This window comes from Coturnix japonica, chromosome 4 (genome assembly GCF_001577835.2).
Source record: "Coturnix japonica isolate 7356 chromosome 4, Coturnix japonica 2.1, whole genome shotgun sequence".
In the NCBI taxonomy this organism is placed as follows: Eukaryota; Metazoa; Chordata; class Aves; order Galliformes; family Phasianidae; genus Coturnix; species Coturnix japonica.
Genome location: NC_029519.1, coordinates 76,823,394 through 76,837,923, shown reverse-complemented (window position 1 = coordinate 76,837,923; position 14,530 = coordinate 76,823,394). Strand labels below are relative to the sequence as shown.

The 14,530-nt window shown below is 39.9% G+C and overlaps 1 protein-coding gene across 6 annotated transcripts in view; it reads right to left on the bottom strand.

Annotated features, from left to right (window-relative positions):
• The window catches only part of CTBP1 (C-terminal binding protein 1), a 195,851-nt gene that overhangs the window by 5,145 nt on the left and 176,176 nt on the right, over positions 1–14,530 (bottom strand). For all 6 annotated transcript variants that reach the window (XM_015862567.2, XM_015862566.1, XM_032444521.1 and 3 more), the window contains 4 exons: positions 13,669–13,875; positions 7,753–7,967; positions 4,088–4,218; positions 1,825–1,952 (listed from right to left, as the gene is read on the bottom strand). In XM_015862567.2, coding sequence (XP_015718053.1) covers positions 1,825–1,952; positions 4,088–4,218; positions 7,753–7,967; positions 13,669–13,875 — 681 coding nt within the window. The remainder of the gene's footprint in view (positions 1–1,824; positions 1,953–4,087; positions 4,219–7,752; positions 7,968–13,668; positions 13,876–14,530) is intronic.

The following is a 14,530-nucleotide window of genomic DNA, read 5'->3' as shown; positions in this document are numbered from 1 at the left end:
TTTGATCCTTGCTGTTCCCATTATTTTTAGATAGGAACTTCATTACCAAAGCACTGCATAATTTTAAACTATTTCCTTTAATAGTCTCTTATATACAAAGTCTCAATAAATCCATAATCCCTAAGATTCATGCTTCCCAAGAAGCTAAAACTTGAATACAGTCAGTCTTAGTTCAGCATAAGACAAGTTACATGCTCTGTTATGGGTTTTATCATGCATCTTCAGATGGTAGATGTAGTGTGCAATCATTTACTGCACAGCTTTTTCCAATCAGTTTCTCTCTTGACACCCTTTCCCCATTGTATTTCCTCATGTTATTCACATATTCAGCTTCACCCCACACTTCCTGTACTTGTTTCTCTGCAATTCATTGTCTTTCTCACCTCCCTAATGTTGGTCTTAGTTTGATCTTAGTACCCAACCATGTTCAAACACAGAAGTGATGACAGCTTCACTATAAATCAAGGATTTAGATCACCAATAGCACAATCACACACTTTAAGAAAACACAGGCCAGCCTTCTCAGGCACATATGTCTGGGCTACTGCACCATGTTTAACACAGAACTATCTTTGTGTAGCTGACTCCCGCTCAGTTTTCCTATCTTAGCCCATTAACGCTTATTTGCACATCAATCATCCTCCAAGCAGGTATGGTACGCTGGATTGTGCAATCTTTCCCAAAGCTTTTTGGAAGTATCTAAAGTTATACAACAACCTGATGAGTGCAGTGTTTGAGTACTTTAGGACTATAAGTACAAAGACTAATTACAGCAAAGGGATGACCAGATTCTTTAGGTTACCTCTCAGGGATAAATAGGCCTATGCAGGGCAATTTGGGTCAGGAGTTTCAGAGGTGCCTTTAATCACCATCCACAGAATCCTTTCTGCACAGACTATAAATGAAACAGAGTCATCAAGCCTCTCTAGACACAAGATACAGGACAGGCTACTGCCAGCACTTCTTTGTACAGCAGAGAAACGCACTGGCACTGAACCACTCTCAAGGTGACACAGACAACCCTCCATGTCTGCAGAGCATTCAGCCTATATTGCCAAGGGGAAAACAGCAAAGTCCTACTAAAGAGAGAACATTAGTGCTTAATGAATCATTTTCCAGCATGAAAATCCTGCCTTTTATTTCAGGCTACAAGGGATTCAAACTAAAGCCAAATGGCTTACTCTTCTCATTTTATTTATTAGCAGTGCATATTCAGGACATAACTATTTTTTTCTTCTGTGAATTAGTTCACAATTACATGGTAGTTATTCAACAAAGAGACTGCCCTTTAAAATGACAGACTTCCTCTGGAATGCTTTAAAAAGGGAAACATCTAAAAAGGAGCACCTACTAACAAATATAACAAAACTCAAGGTCAGACTGGAAGAGGCTCTGAGCACCTGAGTTGTAGGTGTCCCTATTCACTGCAGGGGAGTTGGACCAGATGGCCTTCAAGGGTCCCTTCCAACTCAAACGATTCTATGATATTACAATATCATCAATATCTGGATGGTTTATAGCCAAATTCATCACATGGCTGGTACTTACAAGAAACAGGAATGAAAAAGGGATTTTTCACACTGAAGTATGTTCCTGTTATATGGAAAAAACACTACTTTTTCACTTCTTGCCTACTCTTTGTAATTGCAATGATGATCCAACATGATCTGCTTGTGCTGAGAATAGACTCACTTGGTATTTACTGGTTCCCATGTTCCAAATATTAGAAGCAGTAAACAAAGACTAACTTTGGTTCTTTTCAGCATCTTTCAAGACTGTTAAAAGGAAACACAGAGTAAAGGAGATAATAAGGTGAGTCAGTACCTGTGATCGCCCTTCGGATCTCTCGCGCTGCTTCCTCCCGCATCTCAATTGAGGCTTGTTCACTGTACCAGGCTGCATGTGGGGTACAGATCAGGTTTGGTGCATCCTTCAAGGGACCCTGACTAAAGCTAAATGAAGATTTAAAACAAGATCAAATGACAAAACAAATTGGGGGTGGGGGAATAGGGAGATCCAGAGGGATTTGTACATACATTCTACTAAATTCTACAATAGAAAATAATTGCATTTGTATTCCTTGTTGGGCTTGTTTTTAACTCCATCACTGAATTTAATACACTATTCATGGTATTAATCACATCTCATAGACTCAAAGAGTAGAACTTAAGTAGCACTAGTAGCAACATTAGCTTCCGTTCAATGCACTTATTGTTAACTACAGCCACTGTCGTTCCAGTATTCATGCAGAAATGCATTAAGCAAGACCCAGATTAATTCAGGATGCCACTCTGTCCATCCATCACAGTTTTATTACATTAGCTAACAAAGCTTTCTCTCTCAAGAATCACTGTCTATCTGACACTTAGTCATTAAAAATAACGATTATTTGCACATTGATTATCGACATGAGCTTGTCAATCAGCATCCCCAACTTTTTGATGATTCATTTATTTTTTTTTCTATTATTTTAAACTACTTTTTCTTTCCTGTTTTGCATAGAAACTACACAGAAAGAACGAAATTTACTTGACGGATCGATTTTCAAGGAAAGCAATGAATCTACATAATATGCTTTCACAAATACAGAGTAAGAAAACTGAAAATAGTGGGAGCTTGCTCCTCCTACCTATTTTCAGTTTTAATAATCCTCCAGTCAAGTGCAACACCAGTAGAGCTCATATTTTAGACAAAAACGTGCTTTCAGAGTTGGTAATAATTCATAGAACTATAGATTTCATCAGCAGTTTAATAAACAACAGAATATCTGGCAAAGCTCTCAAATAAAGAGTTGCACGCTGCGATCAGATAGACATGCAGCACTGAAGCTGAAGGAAATTGTGGCTGTAATCCTGCAACTGAATCTCTGCAGATGGTATCTCCATGCAGTAAATGGGGCTTCCTATAGGTGCAAAGGTCTGCCTGTGCAGATCCAAGATCTGAACTGGGAAGAATATATATAAGCTGGAGGTCCCTTGAGCTGTTTAGATTTTAGCTTTGCACAGCACTACTGCATTGTAATGTCTACATTTACAAGTAAATGAATGCAGGGTATAAATAAAATGTATTTGTGATATTGCACTGTGTCTCAATAGATATTAAAATTCTACCTAAAAGGATACCATCACTACATTTTTAAAACTTCCAGTATCCCCTGCAAGCTGATACAAGAGAGTCTGTCCTCTCTCCATTCTTCACAACATGCCCTCAAGTCTTTAATCTGTTCCTGTTCAAAAACCTGTGTGGACGGTTCCTGTTAAAATTAATGCTTCTCCCTGCCCAGACTGAGCAAGTGGAAAAGGCTTGTCACATACAAGCACTAAGTTACTGCAGTCTTCTCATAATTCATAAGTCAGGCTCAAGACTCCAGGACAACAAGGCTTGTTTCTCATTAGCAGTGCTGGTACCACAACAGCAGTGCCACCCTGGGCCTATACCACTGGAGATGCTCAGCGGCATTCAGAAAACTAAGGCTAATGCTAGAGCTCTGCTCGTGGCAGAAGAGTTACTTCTCTAGTGCTGAAGAGAAACGGTAACAAATCCAAAGCTGAACTCTAACCACCTTCCTTATCTTTAATTTTTTGTAATCGGGCACGTTTGTGGCTTTCCTGCAGGGGGATTATGGACAGAAACTATGCCTTTTCCACCAGAGCAGCATCAAAGCAGTTGTTTCTCCCACCAAATCTCAACCCTTTGCCTTCTGAAAGACTGTTCAGACGTTAGTTGCCTCCAGTGTTCAGTCAGTGATGAAGCAACACTCCTCTCAAAGTCATGACACAAAGCCATGCCCAGCACTAGAACTTCAGTCTCTGACTGTACTAAATAAACATGTTGGATTTTTAATTCTTTTTTCTAAAGGCATTAAGTCTTGGATGAACTTTTTTTTCCCCACTTCCGACCACATACACAAGCTCCATCTACTTTTGCATTAGTCCAGTGCTGCACAGATTCATGTTGCTTTACTAAGGAGTATTAGGCTACCAAATGAAGGGAAAACTCATTTACTTGTTGCTGTTGATCGTATCATGCACTACGACTTAAAAATAAGAAAGTGAACAAAATAAAAAGAAAAGAAAAGGAAAAGCACCTGAATGGTTCTGACTCATGTACATCTAAGGCTGCCCCTCGTATCCTTCCTTCCTTCAGGGCCTGTGCAAGTGCTTTTTCGTCTACTAACCCACCTCGAGCTGTGTTGACCAGGAAAGCCCCTTGTCTCATCTAGGGAAAGTTAAAAAACAAGAATGATGAAATAAAAATAAATGAAATAAAATCGTTGTGGCATTATTTTTTTTTTACTCAAAAGAAGCATCCATTACAACAAAGGCTATTCAGCTGATTTAACCTGTAACAGTTGTCTTCCCTTTCCATTGGAAAGTACCACAAAATGTGATGCTTCTAACATGAAATGCTATTTCACAGCATTTAATAATCTTTTGTTTCTTTTAAGTAGTGTCTTTTCACAGAGGCGTTGTTTCACATATTGTGCAGTAACATGATCAAAAGATACGACTGTGCATATGAAACTGACAGATCATTTTATGCCTTTTCATTTCACTGTGAAATTGCATGAGACAGAAACTACCGAACATTCTTAAACAAATTCATACCTTGTGGTTTTAAACTTTCACACAAATAAAAGCCTGCATGAATTTTTCAGAAAAGAAATCAATGCTTTTGGATTTTCAAACACATTTCCCTTTAGCTGCCAAAACACAGTAGACCTATGTTTTATTTACTGTTGTTACTTCAGCTTTCTCCTCCTGGTAAGGCTTTTCAGATAAAGGTCTGAAGAATTCTTACATTATTCAATTAAAAGGCATGAAAATGAATTTGGTTGAGAATGCTGCGTGCTTAGGAGAGAAACTGTGCTGTGCATTGTGCAGATTAGCATTGCAGATGACACTATGAGGGGAGAACTACGAGTATTTACACCCCAGTATATCCACAACATGAAAACAAAGTGGAAGTTTAAATAAGAGAGATGGTAAGGAAAAGAAAAAAACTGACATCCTGCTTCCAGCCACCCTAATACTTCATCTTTTATCAGTCATCTCCAACACAGCTTCTGATCTCAGAAGCATTTCAAAGCATGAAGCTTGAGAAGAGCAGGAACCATGGTGAAGATCAGTGATAAAAAACCCGTTTTAAACTGGCTCCATCTCTCCCCATAAGAAGAAAAACCCAACATTTTGACACCACGTCGCCTACTTGAAGCCTACACAACAAACAAAGCTTACAACAATGGATCCACTCTCAGAAAGTGATTCAAAGGGCCAAATGCATGAACAACAAGGAGGTTTGGATGAAAGTCAGCTACAAGAATTACTATTATTTTATATTATTATTATTATTTATATTCAACAATTCACATGCTTACAGTAAAGTTGTAAGAAAGAAAACAGTTTTCTGGCCAGCTCACTAGCTTGAATCATCCCTGCCTCAGGCCATTTGAAGGGCTTACATTTATTGGACCGTATAGCAAAACCAAAGTCCATTTACTGTGGAATTAAGGGACACTTCTAGTCTCTGAATCTCCACTATGCAAGAGAAGTAGATTAGAACTAGCACAATAGGGCTCACCCAGGCAGCAATCACAGCCATGTCAAGTGGGCTTATGAGGGCTTATAGACTTCCTAGTTCTGTGTTCTTGCAAACGTAAGGGACAATTTGATGTTTAAGTATAGCCCAGTGCATTTATCCGTCCTTTGAAGAACTTGAAAACTTTCAGCAAATCTTACCAACATCTTCTGTCTGTCCATAATAAACCTTTTTTTTTTTTTTACCTTCAAGATTATTTGCAAAACTTTCAAGCTAGTACTAAGACAAGCCCAAATCAAACAGAACACAGACACATAAACGCATTCTAATGGAGAATAATTCTGTGAGTCGTGATGAACTACAAGGGTGGATGCAGCTGGAGATGACCCCATATAACGGGTGGAAGCTTGAAAGACTGCCACAGCACCGCTTACAGCTGTTAGCATTCACCTACATTAAACCTGCACAGCTGCTTTACAAGTGTATTCACACAACTGCAGAATCACCTTCTCACATCAGATTCTAAACGATTCAGGGTGGGACTTCACGAGGACTCACCATACGCCTCCACACTGTTTAAAAACTGGCTATCACATAAATGTGCAATGCTGAACAAAAGAGGAATGCAATGGGATCTAGAATTTTTTTAGGGCAACTCTAGCATCTGGCAGACTGAAAATGCTCTTCTGTTCTTGCCACTTGAAATTCAGAAGATCTGGTGTATGTAAGCGATCAATCATGAACAGAGGTATTAAGGTTTTCTGGTTTTCAGATATGGGTAACCTTCCCATCAGCTGCTACAAAACTGACTGCTTCATCCAAACTTTTACCCAAAGCAAAAATTGCCTTGTAACACTTAACACTTTCACTTTGCTCCTAAATAAAAGGATATCGAGATAAATACCTACAATATCCTTTCCAGTCCCGGTTTTATTGTATGCAATTCATTTCACATGGATCACTCACTGTTAAGCTGTTCTGTTTGCTTCTCTCGTTAATACACTGAGCACCCTCCAGAGCTCAGCCCATTTAAGCTCTGCTTAAAATCTCCCAGACTGATAGACTGGTTAAAGCTTCGGAGGCCACTGTATGAGTGACCATTGCTAAGTCTCAACATAGCCCCACTGTGCTAAGTCTCTACATAGCCCCACTGAACTCAGTGTGGTTTCATTTGGGTTCAAATTTCTGGACATCTGACCATATAAAAATGTTGTGTCTGCACACTCAACAAAGGAGAATGGCCAGAACAGGTGAGCTCAGTTCTCTTAGCAATCTGAATTCCATTATTTTTAAGTTTTAAACCCCAACCCCAGGTTTTACACCGGGATGGATCTGCAAAATCTCACAACTCTCTGATCAAGACGTACATTATATCATCAGATGTGTAGTGTGTTAATTGTTTTGGTTCACCTGAAGCTCAAGAGCAACAGGTATAAAGTATTTCTCAGACAAGAAGCAGGATTTTTTCTGCAAAAGAATGCTCCTGTCATTGTAACCAATACGTAGATAATACAGCACGTACAAGAAACATAAAAATACAGAAGCAATCACAACACTGTCAGAATTTCTTCCTGTATGCTATCTACAATCTAAAATCTCAGTGTTTTATTTCCTACTGTTACCTACACTGAGGCAAAATGTTTAATAGAAAAGCCTACAACTGAATTAGTTACTACACGCCTAAATTCCAAAGTGATTTCCATATTGTCTAAAAGCTTTAGGGAGAGGTTTTCATTCAAACAAGCATGATTTTCCCAAAGAATGCAATGCTGGCAATGAGATCCACTCAAGAAGCACCCTGCAAGCCTCAGCGCTGAACACTGGGGGGCGGCATTTAGTCACAATCCCTCGGTGATGCTGAAGATCAAAACCCAAGGGACAAGAAGAAAAGGCAGAACTACCTGCGAGTACAGGCACAGGAGGCAGCTACCAGAAGACACAGAATAAGAGTGTAAACACAACTTAATCAGCTCTGAGCAACATGTAGAAGAGCAGGTTATTTCCAAAAGTGCAACGTTACTGAAGAAAACTGACAAGAAAAGCGATGATATGTAAGGCATCAGCTACTTTCCTATTAGTTATAAACCTATTTCATTTCAAAACAGCAAAAGTGAAAAATTCCTTTCAAATGAGAATCTGTATCTTTACATAATGAAGATATATACAGTGTAAGTCAACAGCCCCTGTGCAGAGGGCACTCAAAGAGATGATTACCTGCTTTATGGTGAAGTCGTTAATAAGATGATGATTGTGTTCATTCAAGTTGCAGTGCAGGGTAACACAGTCACTGTGGAACAGCAGGTCCTGCAAAGTGCTCACCCGCTGCAGTCCCAGAGCACGCTCCATGCCATCTGAGAGGTATGGGTCATAAAAAATCACACTGAAGCCAAAGGCTTTGGCACGTAGTGCTACTGCTTGCCCAACACGCCCTGCAACAAGACAAACATGATGAGAACAGATGTGAAGCTGCTGGCGTAAGGTAACCTCCTCCTTTCCACTGCCAGCACTTGTATCAGATACTATCATTTTGTACAGCAAGAGGAAGAAGATAAAAAGGAAGGGTCACCCCTCCCACTTGCATTCCTGGTGTAGATGAGTAACATTATGTCTGGGTTGTTTCACATAGCCTTGCACGAACCAAAGCAGGTCTGCACCTCTTGCAGACAGAGACATGGAGTGACAGAAGATGCCATGTAATCTGCCATAATCTGTGTCACATAAGGGCTTGCCTGCTGGGCCTGTTTGTGGTAAAACATCACTCCTTGTGAACACAGCCCAACAAGGACTTATTCTTACCCATGTTGGACCACCTGCCTTTAATTAAAAGCTACAAAATTAACCCTCAAAAATGGATGCAGTGAAAGATCATTTGTTTAATCTGATGCTGAACCATTCCCAGCACATGGAATCTTCTTTCTATACAAGCATTTCCTCTCACTTTTAGTAACATCCTTTCAGCATTAAGATGCCTGGAAAAACCCAGTCATTTGAGACTTTTAACATTTTTCAATCCATTTATCTAAATCATAAATAAATATAAATACAGTCCATTATACGACACCTAGTTAAGATGAGCACAGTACCAGCCAGCATTTACACCACCCTTAGCTTTTCCCCTGTTTATCTTTCCTTACTGTCATACTACTTCAGAGCTGTGTTTGAAACTGCTTTTTGGGCATGACTCCATGCTGCATACCTTGGTAGGAGTGCATTTCCCTTTGAAATACCACTGAAACACAGAGAAAGGGAGCAAAGTATACCCACCAACTAAGGAGATCTTGCAGAATGAGAAGAAAAACTCTTTTCGGGTTAGAAGACTACACACATACTCACATCAGTGTTACACAAACATGAGATAAAGACATGACAAGAGTATCACTCACCAGACACACCATAATACTCACGTCTCATTTAAAAAAGAAAGTCAACAAGTTTTCTTTTGTAACACCTGAGCATACTGGGAAGAAGGGTCAAATTAGCACAGGGCAATCCCTTATCTTTCCAATTACATCCAGAGAGATTTCCCTCTGCTTTTCAGATTCTCTTTCAATAAACTTGAGACAACACAGGAAGAGAGGTTGTGTGTTGATCATTTAACCTCAGCACAGTTATTCTGCAGTGCTTAGTGCCAGATGTGCTCGGAATATTAAGCAGCCTGTCAGTCTGATGGGGGCTGTCAGCTTCTCTTTGGGGACACCAACTTAAAATACTCACAACCTTTTATTTCAGTACTTGTGTGTGTTGTCATTGTTTGCCTTTCAATATGAATTAAACCATTTTCCAGCACAAACACCATGATTCTCAAATTTTGGCATGTTCAGAGATAAAGAAATCAGTCACACAACTATACACATTTTCTTTTTCATAGCTAGTGTATCACTTTTACTCTAACTCCATTCATCTCCACATGTGACACTCTGTCATCTGTTCCTCTTTACACTCCTCGCAGCACTAATACCCAGGGGGATTCATGGCAGAGGAATCTCTTACTACAGCTTCCCCACTTAAAGCTGCGTTTTCCATTCATTGCAGCCGGGCCAACACACTGAAACGTTTTGAGACAGGCAGTTTCCTTTTGAACATTTATAATTCACACATGTGTACTTCTGGCCAGCATTGTCTTGTTACATTTCTTGTTAAATGGGACAGAACTCCTCCTTAACTGAGGATTCATATTCATTCAGTCATTGTCCTTACAGGAATACAGAGGTGGATGCTTGTAATTTGCCAGTTCCTTTCAAAATTACAGTCAACTACAAACCTGACAGTTTTCCTCCTCTCTTGTATTGTAAAAAGTCCTGTGCACGAGTGGCTGAAAACCTTCCTCAGCATATAAAGAATGACAGAACAGTGCCCAAAGCATCCCACCTCCAGGGAAATGCTACCTTAAAAACAAACACAGCTGCTATGAATATTCATGAGACTTAGATGCTTCCATGGGAAAGTAAACTCTGATGTTCAAAATATGAAATGAACTTCTTGATCTGCATTACAGGAAGAATGCACAGAATGCACTGCATTGCAAGAAAGCAAAAAGCAACAAGAGCCTACTTTAGAAATTAAGAGATTTATATAAAGCTCTAGCAAAGTCTATGCATCATTTCAGCCCAACTAGAAGTAGTGCACAGACACACCAAAACAGTCTGGGTCTCATGCTGGACTCACTTCCCTTCTTCCTTCCCTGTACCATGCCTGTTAGCTGGGTCTCTGTGCCAATGACCTGATTTGAGCATGGCATCTCAGAGATGCCAATGAACTCCACCCAGCCCCCGGGCAGTGAATGTGCACCTAAACTGGTGTTATAAAGTGGATTTCAATGTCCTTGATACCATGGAAACGATGACAACCTGCCTGTAGACTTCCATGGAAAGAGGTGCTTGCACTTACCATTTCTTTGCCACAATAATAGGGAACGTGGGTAACCTCTATTCCCTCCTGGATCTCTAATCCACAGCCTACTTCTAGGACTGGGCCTTTTGTTCTACTTCCTGGTGAACAAATATACCAGGTGACCTAGGAGGACTGCTACAGGGGCAAAATATCCCATGTGGCAATACCAGCCAGCTCTCAGACCTCACAGTCTGACACATTGAGGAGAGCCATGGCCAACATCTGGTCAGGTTTGTGACACCAGTGGGAGAAAAGAGCAGATGAGGAAAGACAAACTGAGTGATGACATGGATTACGATGCACTGACAAATGCGTCTGGAGGAATTTCACCTTTCCTGAGTGAGGAAATACATTAGCTATTAGTCACCAGCATTTGTGACTGGGAATGAAAGGGAAGGGAGTGTGATTTCACAGTGTTCTCTACTGCAAAATGATCATTACAGCAGAACCAGTTCCAGTTACCAACTCTCCGAACTACTTATATGCTGCTGCTCACAAATACTCTTTCAAAAAAATAAAACTGCCTTGTTAACAAGTGAAAATGCTGTGTTGTTTTGTTGTTTGCTTGTTTTTTTTACTTCCTACACTGGTCTTACTATTCAAGCTTGTAAATCTCATGATGCATCACTTGAAATATGGGACACTGGGTAGTAATGAAGACTAAAAAGTACCAAAGACAGCTGCTTAATGATGTGATATTTATGAAAGGTGCACGGAATCACGCACTTCAAAAAGCCATAAAGAAACATAAGCTCTAACCTAAGAAACTCAGAGGCTGACCAAACAGGGAAACAACTAAGGATGGTACCCAACAAGCACATGAAGAAGGCATTGATCTATCGAGTCTTTGCTTATCTTCAGTACAAGCACAGGATGAGAGATGGGTTAACTTTAAAGGAGGAGCTCCAAGACATAAGATCAAGCAGGATAGACCAAGTGTCAAAGCAGGAATTTGCATGAGAGGAGGCAAAGAAAAGAGAGTGGGTGATGGAAAAAGACAAGTGAGTCATGAAACTTGGCTGGACTAGTGGATAAGGAAGTGAGTAGCTGGAGGACTGGAAGAATGACATAGTCATTCCCCAGCACAGAGATAGGCAAGAGCTAGGATGTTTCATCTAGCACAGAAGAAACGGCCCAGTAACAGATGTGACAAACTGGACTTCCCTGCTGCAGCATGAATTGATATAATTTAACCAACTCACTGCTGAAGATAGTACAAGTTTAAGACAAGAACAGAGAAACACAGCCCTGGTGGCATAAGGGATAACCCCAAAAAGATGTTAACAAGCACAAAAACAGTAGCACTACACAGCTCCAGAGGATAGAAGCAGGGCTTAGTAACAGGAGAATTTTGCTTTGAAGGTGCTACACTCAGTTCTTAGCCTGTTAGCCTGGCAGTGCTTCTGATGTGGACACATCCTAACAGGCAAACAAATGGAGGCAACACTACAGATGTGGGAAGAGGCCAGTAGAAGAGAAACACAACCTAAGGGGAGCAGTCAGTTGTACATGGTTGTAAATTGCACATTTCAGGTTAAAATCAGAGACATATTTGGAATGGGAAAAAGTGCGTCACCAGGTGTCTGTAGTGCACCTCATAAATACACAGCTAGGTAAGAGTTTATGTGAACAGGACAGAATCACAATGCTGTGCTTCTTTACTTACATGCACTAAACCAATATGGGTGTATTCAAAACTAACTATAAATCATTTTCCTTGAAATTGTGAATATTCTGTTGTAGGGAAAGAAATAGAAACAATTAAAGGCTACAGAAAATTACTGGTTATTAACTGTAACAGATGCGTACCTTCACACGTTACCAGCCTTTTAGTATAGCACACACAAAAGGCTTATTTAAAATAAACAACTGCCACCACAAACAAATCCCAGCACTTCACATAGCATGACACAGATACTGGCAATCTGATTATCCAATTGTTTCTCTGCTGTTTCCAGTCATTTGCAACAGAAACAGCGCACTCAAAATTCACTGTCACTAACACATCAAGACTTTTTGCTTATCTCAGCCTGGAATTACAGTGCAATACAATAAACACAATGCCAGCAGGACAGATGTCTCCAGCAAATAAGCACACAGAATGTTTAAGTGAAGACTTAAGTTTCAAAACTGCATTGTGCATTTCCATTTTTTAAAACACTACAGGTGATTTATCTGCTATTTCTGTATAGGTGCTGTGACCATGATGACAATAACCACTCTGTGCTTAAATGAGGTGGATTAACACATGGATATAGATTTGAGAAAGACACTCCACGACCAACATCTTAAAGGCTGTATTTTAAAGGATGTTCCTTAACTATTAAGACTCCTTGCATGCTCATTCCAATGAATACTACATAACACAAAGCTACTTCCAAATTCCAGAGAGCTCATGGCCTGTGATATTTCAAAGTATAACTGGAACAGTCATTTAAATATAATGCCCCGTTGTCAAAACCGTATCATTAATCCCTGTGGATGAATACTATGGCAATTACATTCAGTGTCTGTGAGGTCTTTGATAAGACAGGTACACAACTAATTCTTATATAAAAACTGACTTGCATTTCTTTTCTGCTTCTATAACAGACAGTAATGAATTCATTTCAAGCAAGCTTGTCCATCTGTTAGATGCTGAAATACCTCTCTGAATGTCCCTAAATCTAACTAGGTGATTTTATTAGGTCTGGAAACATTTAAAACTTTCTTGCATATATTTTTTCCTCTCATTTGAACTGAAATACAAATTCAGACGTAGCCTGATCAAATGCAAGAAGTAACAGCTCTGCAGTTTGTTCCTGCAGCAAAGACCTCCCAGACATATCAAACACAAGAAACAGAAACAAGCACAAATAGACCCAGACATGACAATGCACAACAAATACACACGATAACTGGGTACAGGTAGCAGAATCCTTGTCCTGGAGAAGGGAAACAACGGTGCCTTTTCCCCTTACAACCAACATGCCTGGCAGTGGGCATTACAATAGCAGAAAGATGTACAGAAACTCAAAGAGTTCGAAGAATATCAGCTGCAAAAATTGTCTGATGGAAACTATGATGTCTATGGGGAAAATATCTCAGAAATATAAACACCAGGAATGAAGTGGTACTATACAGAATGTTTGGCATGGAACAGAGTGAAGCATACTGTCTCTATAGCTCAAATCTTTGGAAAGGAAGATTTAATTCCTTTGGACAGAAAAGAGTATTAAACTACATCACCACCAAACGTACCTAATCCAATAATGCCCAAGGTCTCCCCTCTGATCCTGGCAGCTCCAGAAGCCACTTCCCGAATCTGTTCAACGCTTTGTACTCTCGTGCCTTCCCGCAAGGCCTGGTGAAGCCAGGTGGTTCGTCTGTACAAGTTCAGAATGTGGCACATGGTAGAATCCGCTGTTTCTTCTACAGAGGCAGCTGGCACGTTACACACTGCAATCCCTGCAAAGAATGGGTGGAAAGGATAACAGGTTGCCAAACATTTCTTTCTTCTTCCCATTTAACAGCAATCCCTGAGTATGACGTTTACATTTACAGCTATTTCAATACCTATTTTGCACTAATACAATGTTCCTGACAGCAATGACAGGCAAACATTTGACAAACTAGTTAAGAAGTACAAGCAAACTTCCTTTTCTCATTTTTTTTTTCTTTTACTATTTACTGTTTCTCCACATTAAGGCAAACAACAAATGGACAACCGAAACCACAGAAGTAAGTATATAGAGGTCAGGTAGCTTAGTAACCAAATCAATATGTTAGTAAGTGCTTTATGTGCACAGTGGGTTCCGTGCTTTGAATAGCAGGAAGAAATACATGCTTTTCTTTCACCACAAAGTCAGTGAGGGTAAAGATCACTGTTTGCACTTCATTGTGTGAGTTAACTTTCTGCTACTGAGCAGACACCCTCCCAAAAGCTGTCTATGTGTTACAAAAAATAATTAACTTAAAATGAAAACCACTCTTATAAACCTTAATGAAATACTATTTCCAAGACATAAATAGGTTGTAATAACACAAGGAGGAACAATCTGTTTCCTGTTGCATAGGAGTTTGTAGAGGTGTCACACATAGAATCCAAGTCATTTCTTGGTCC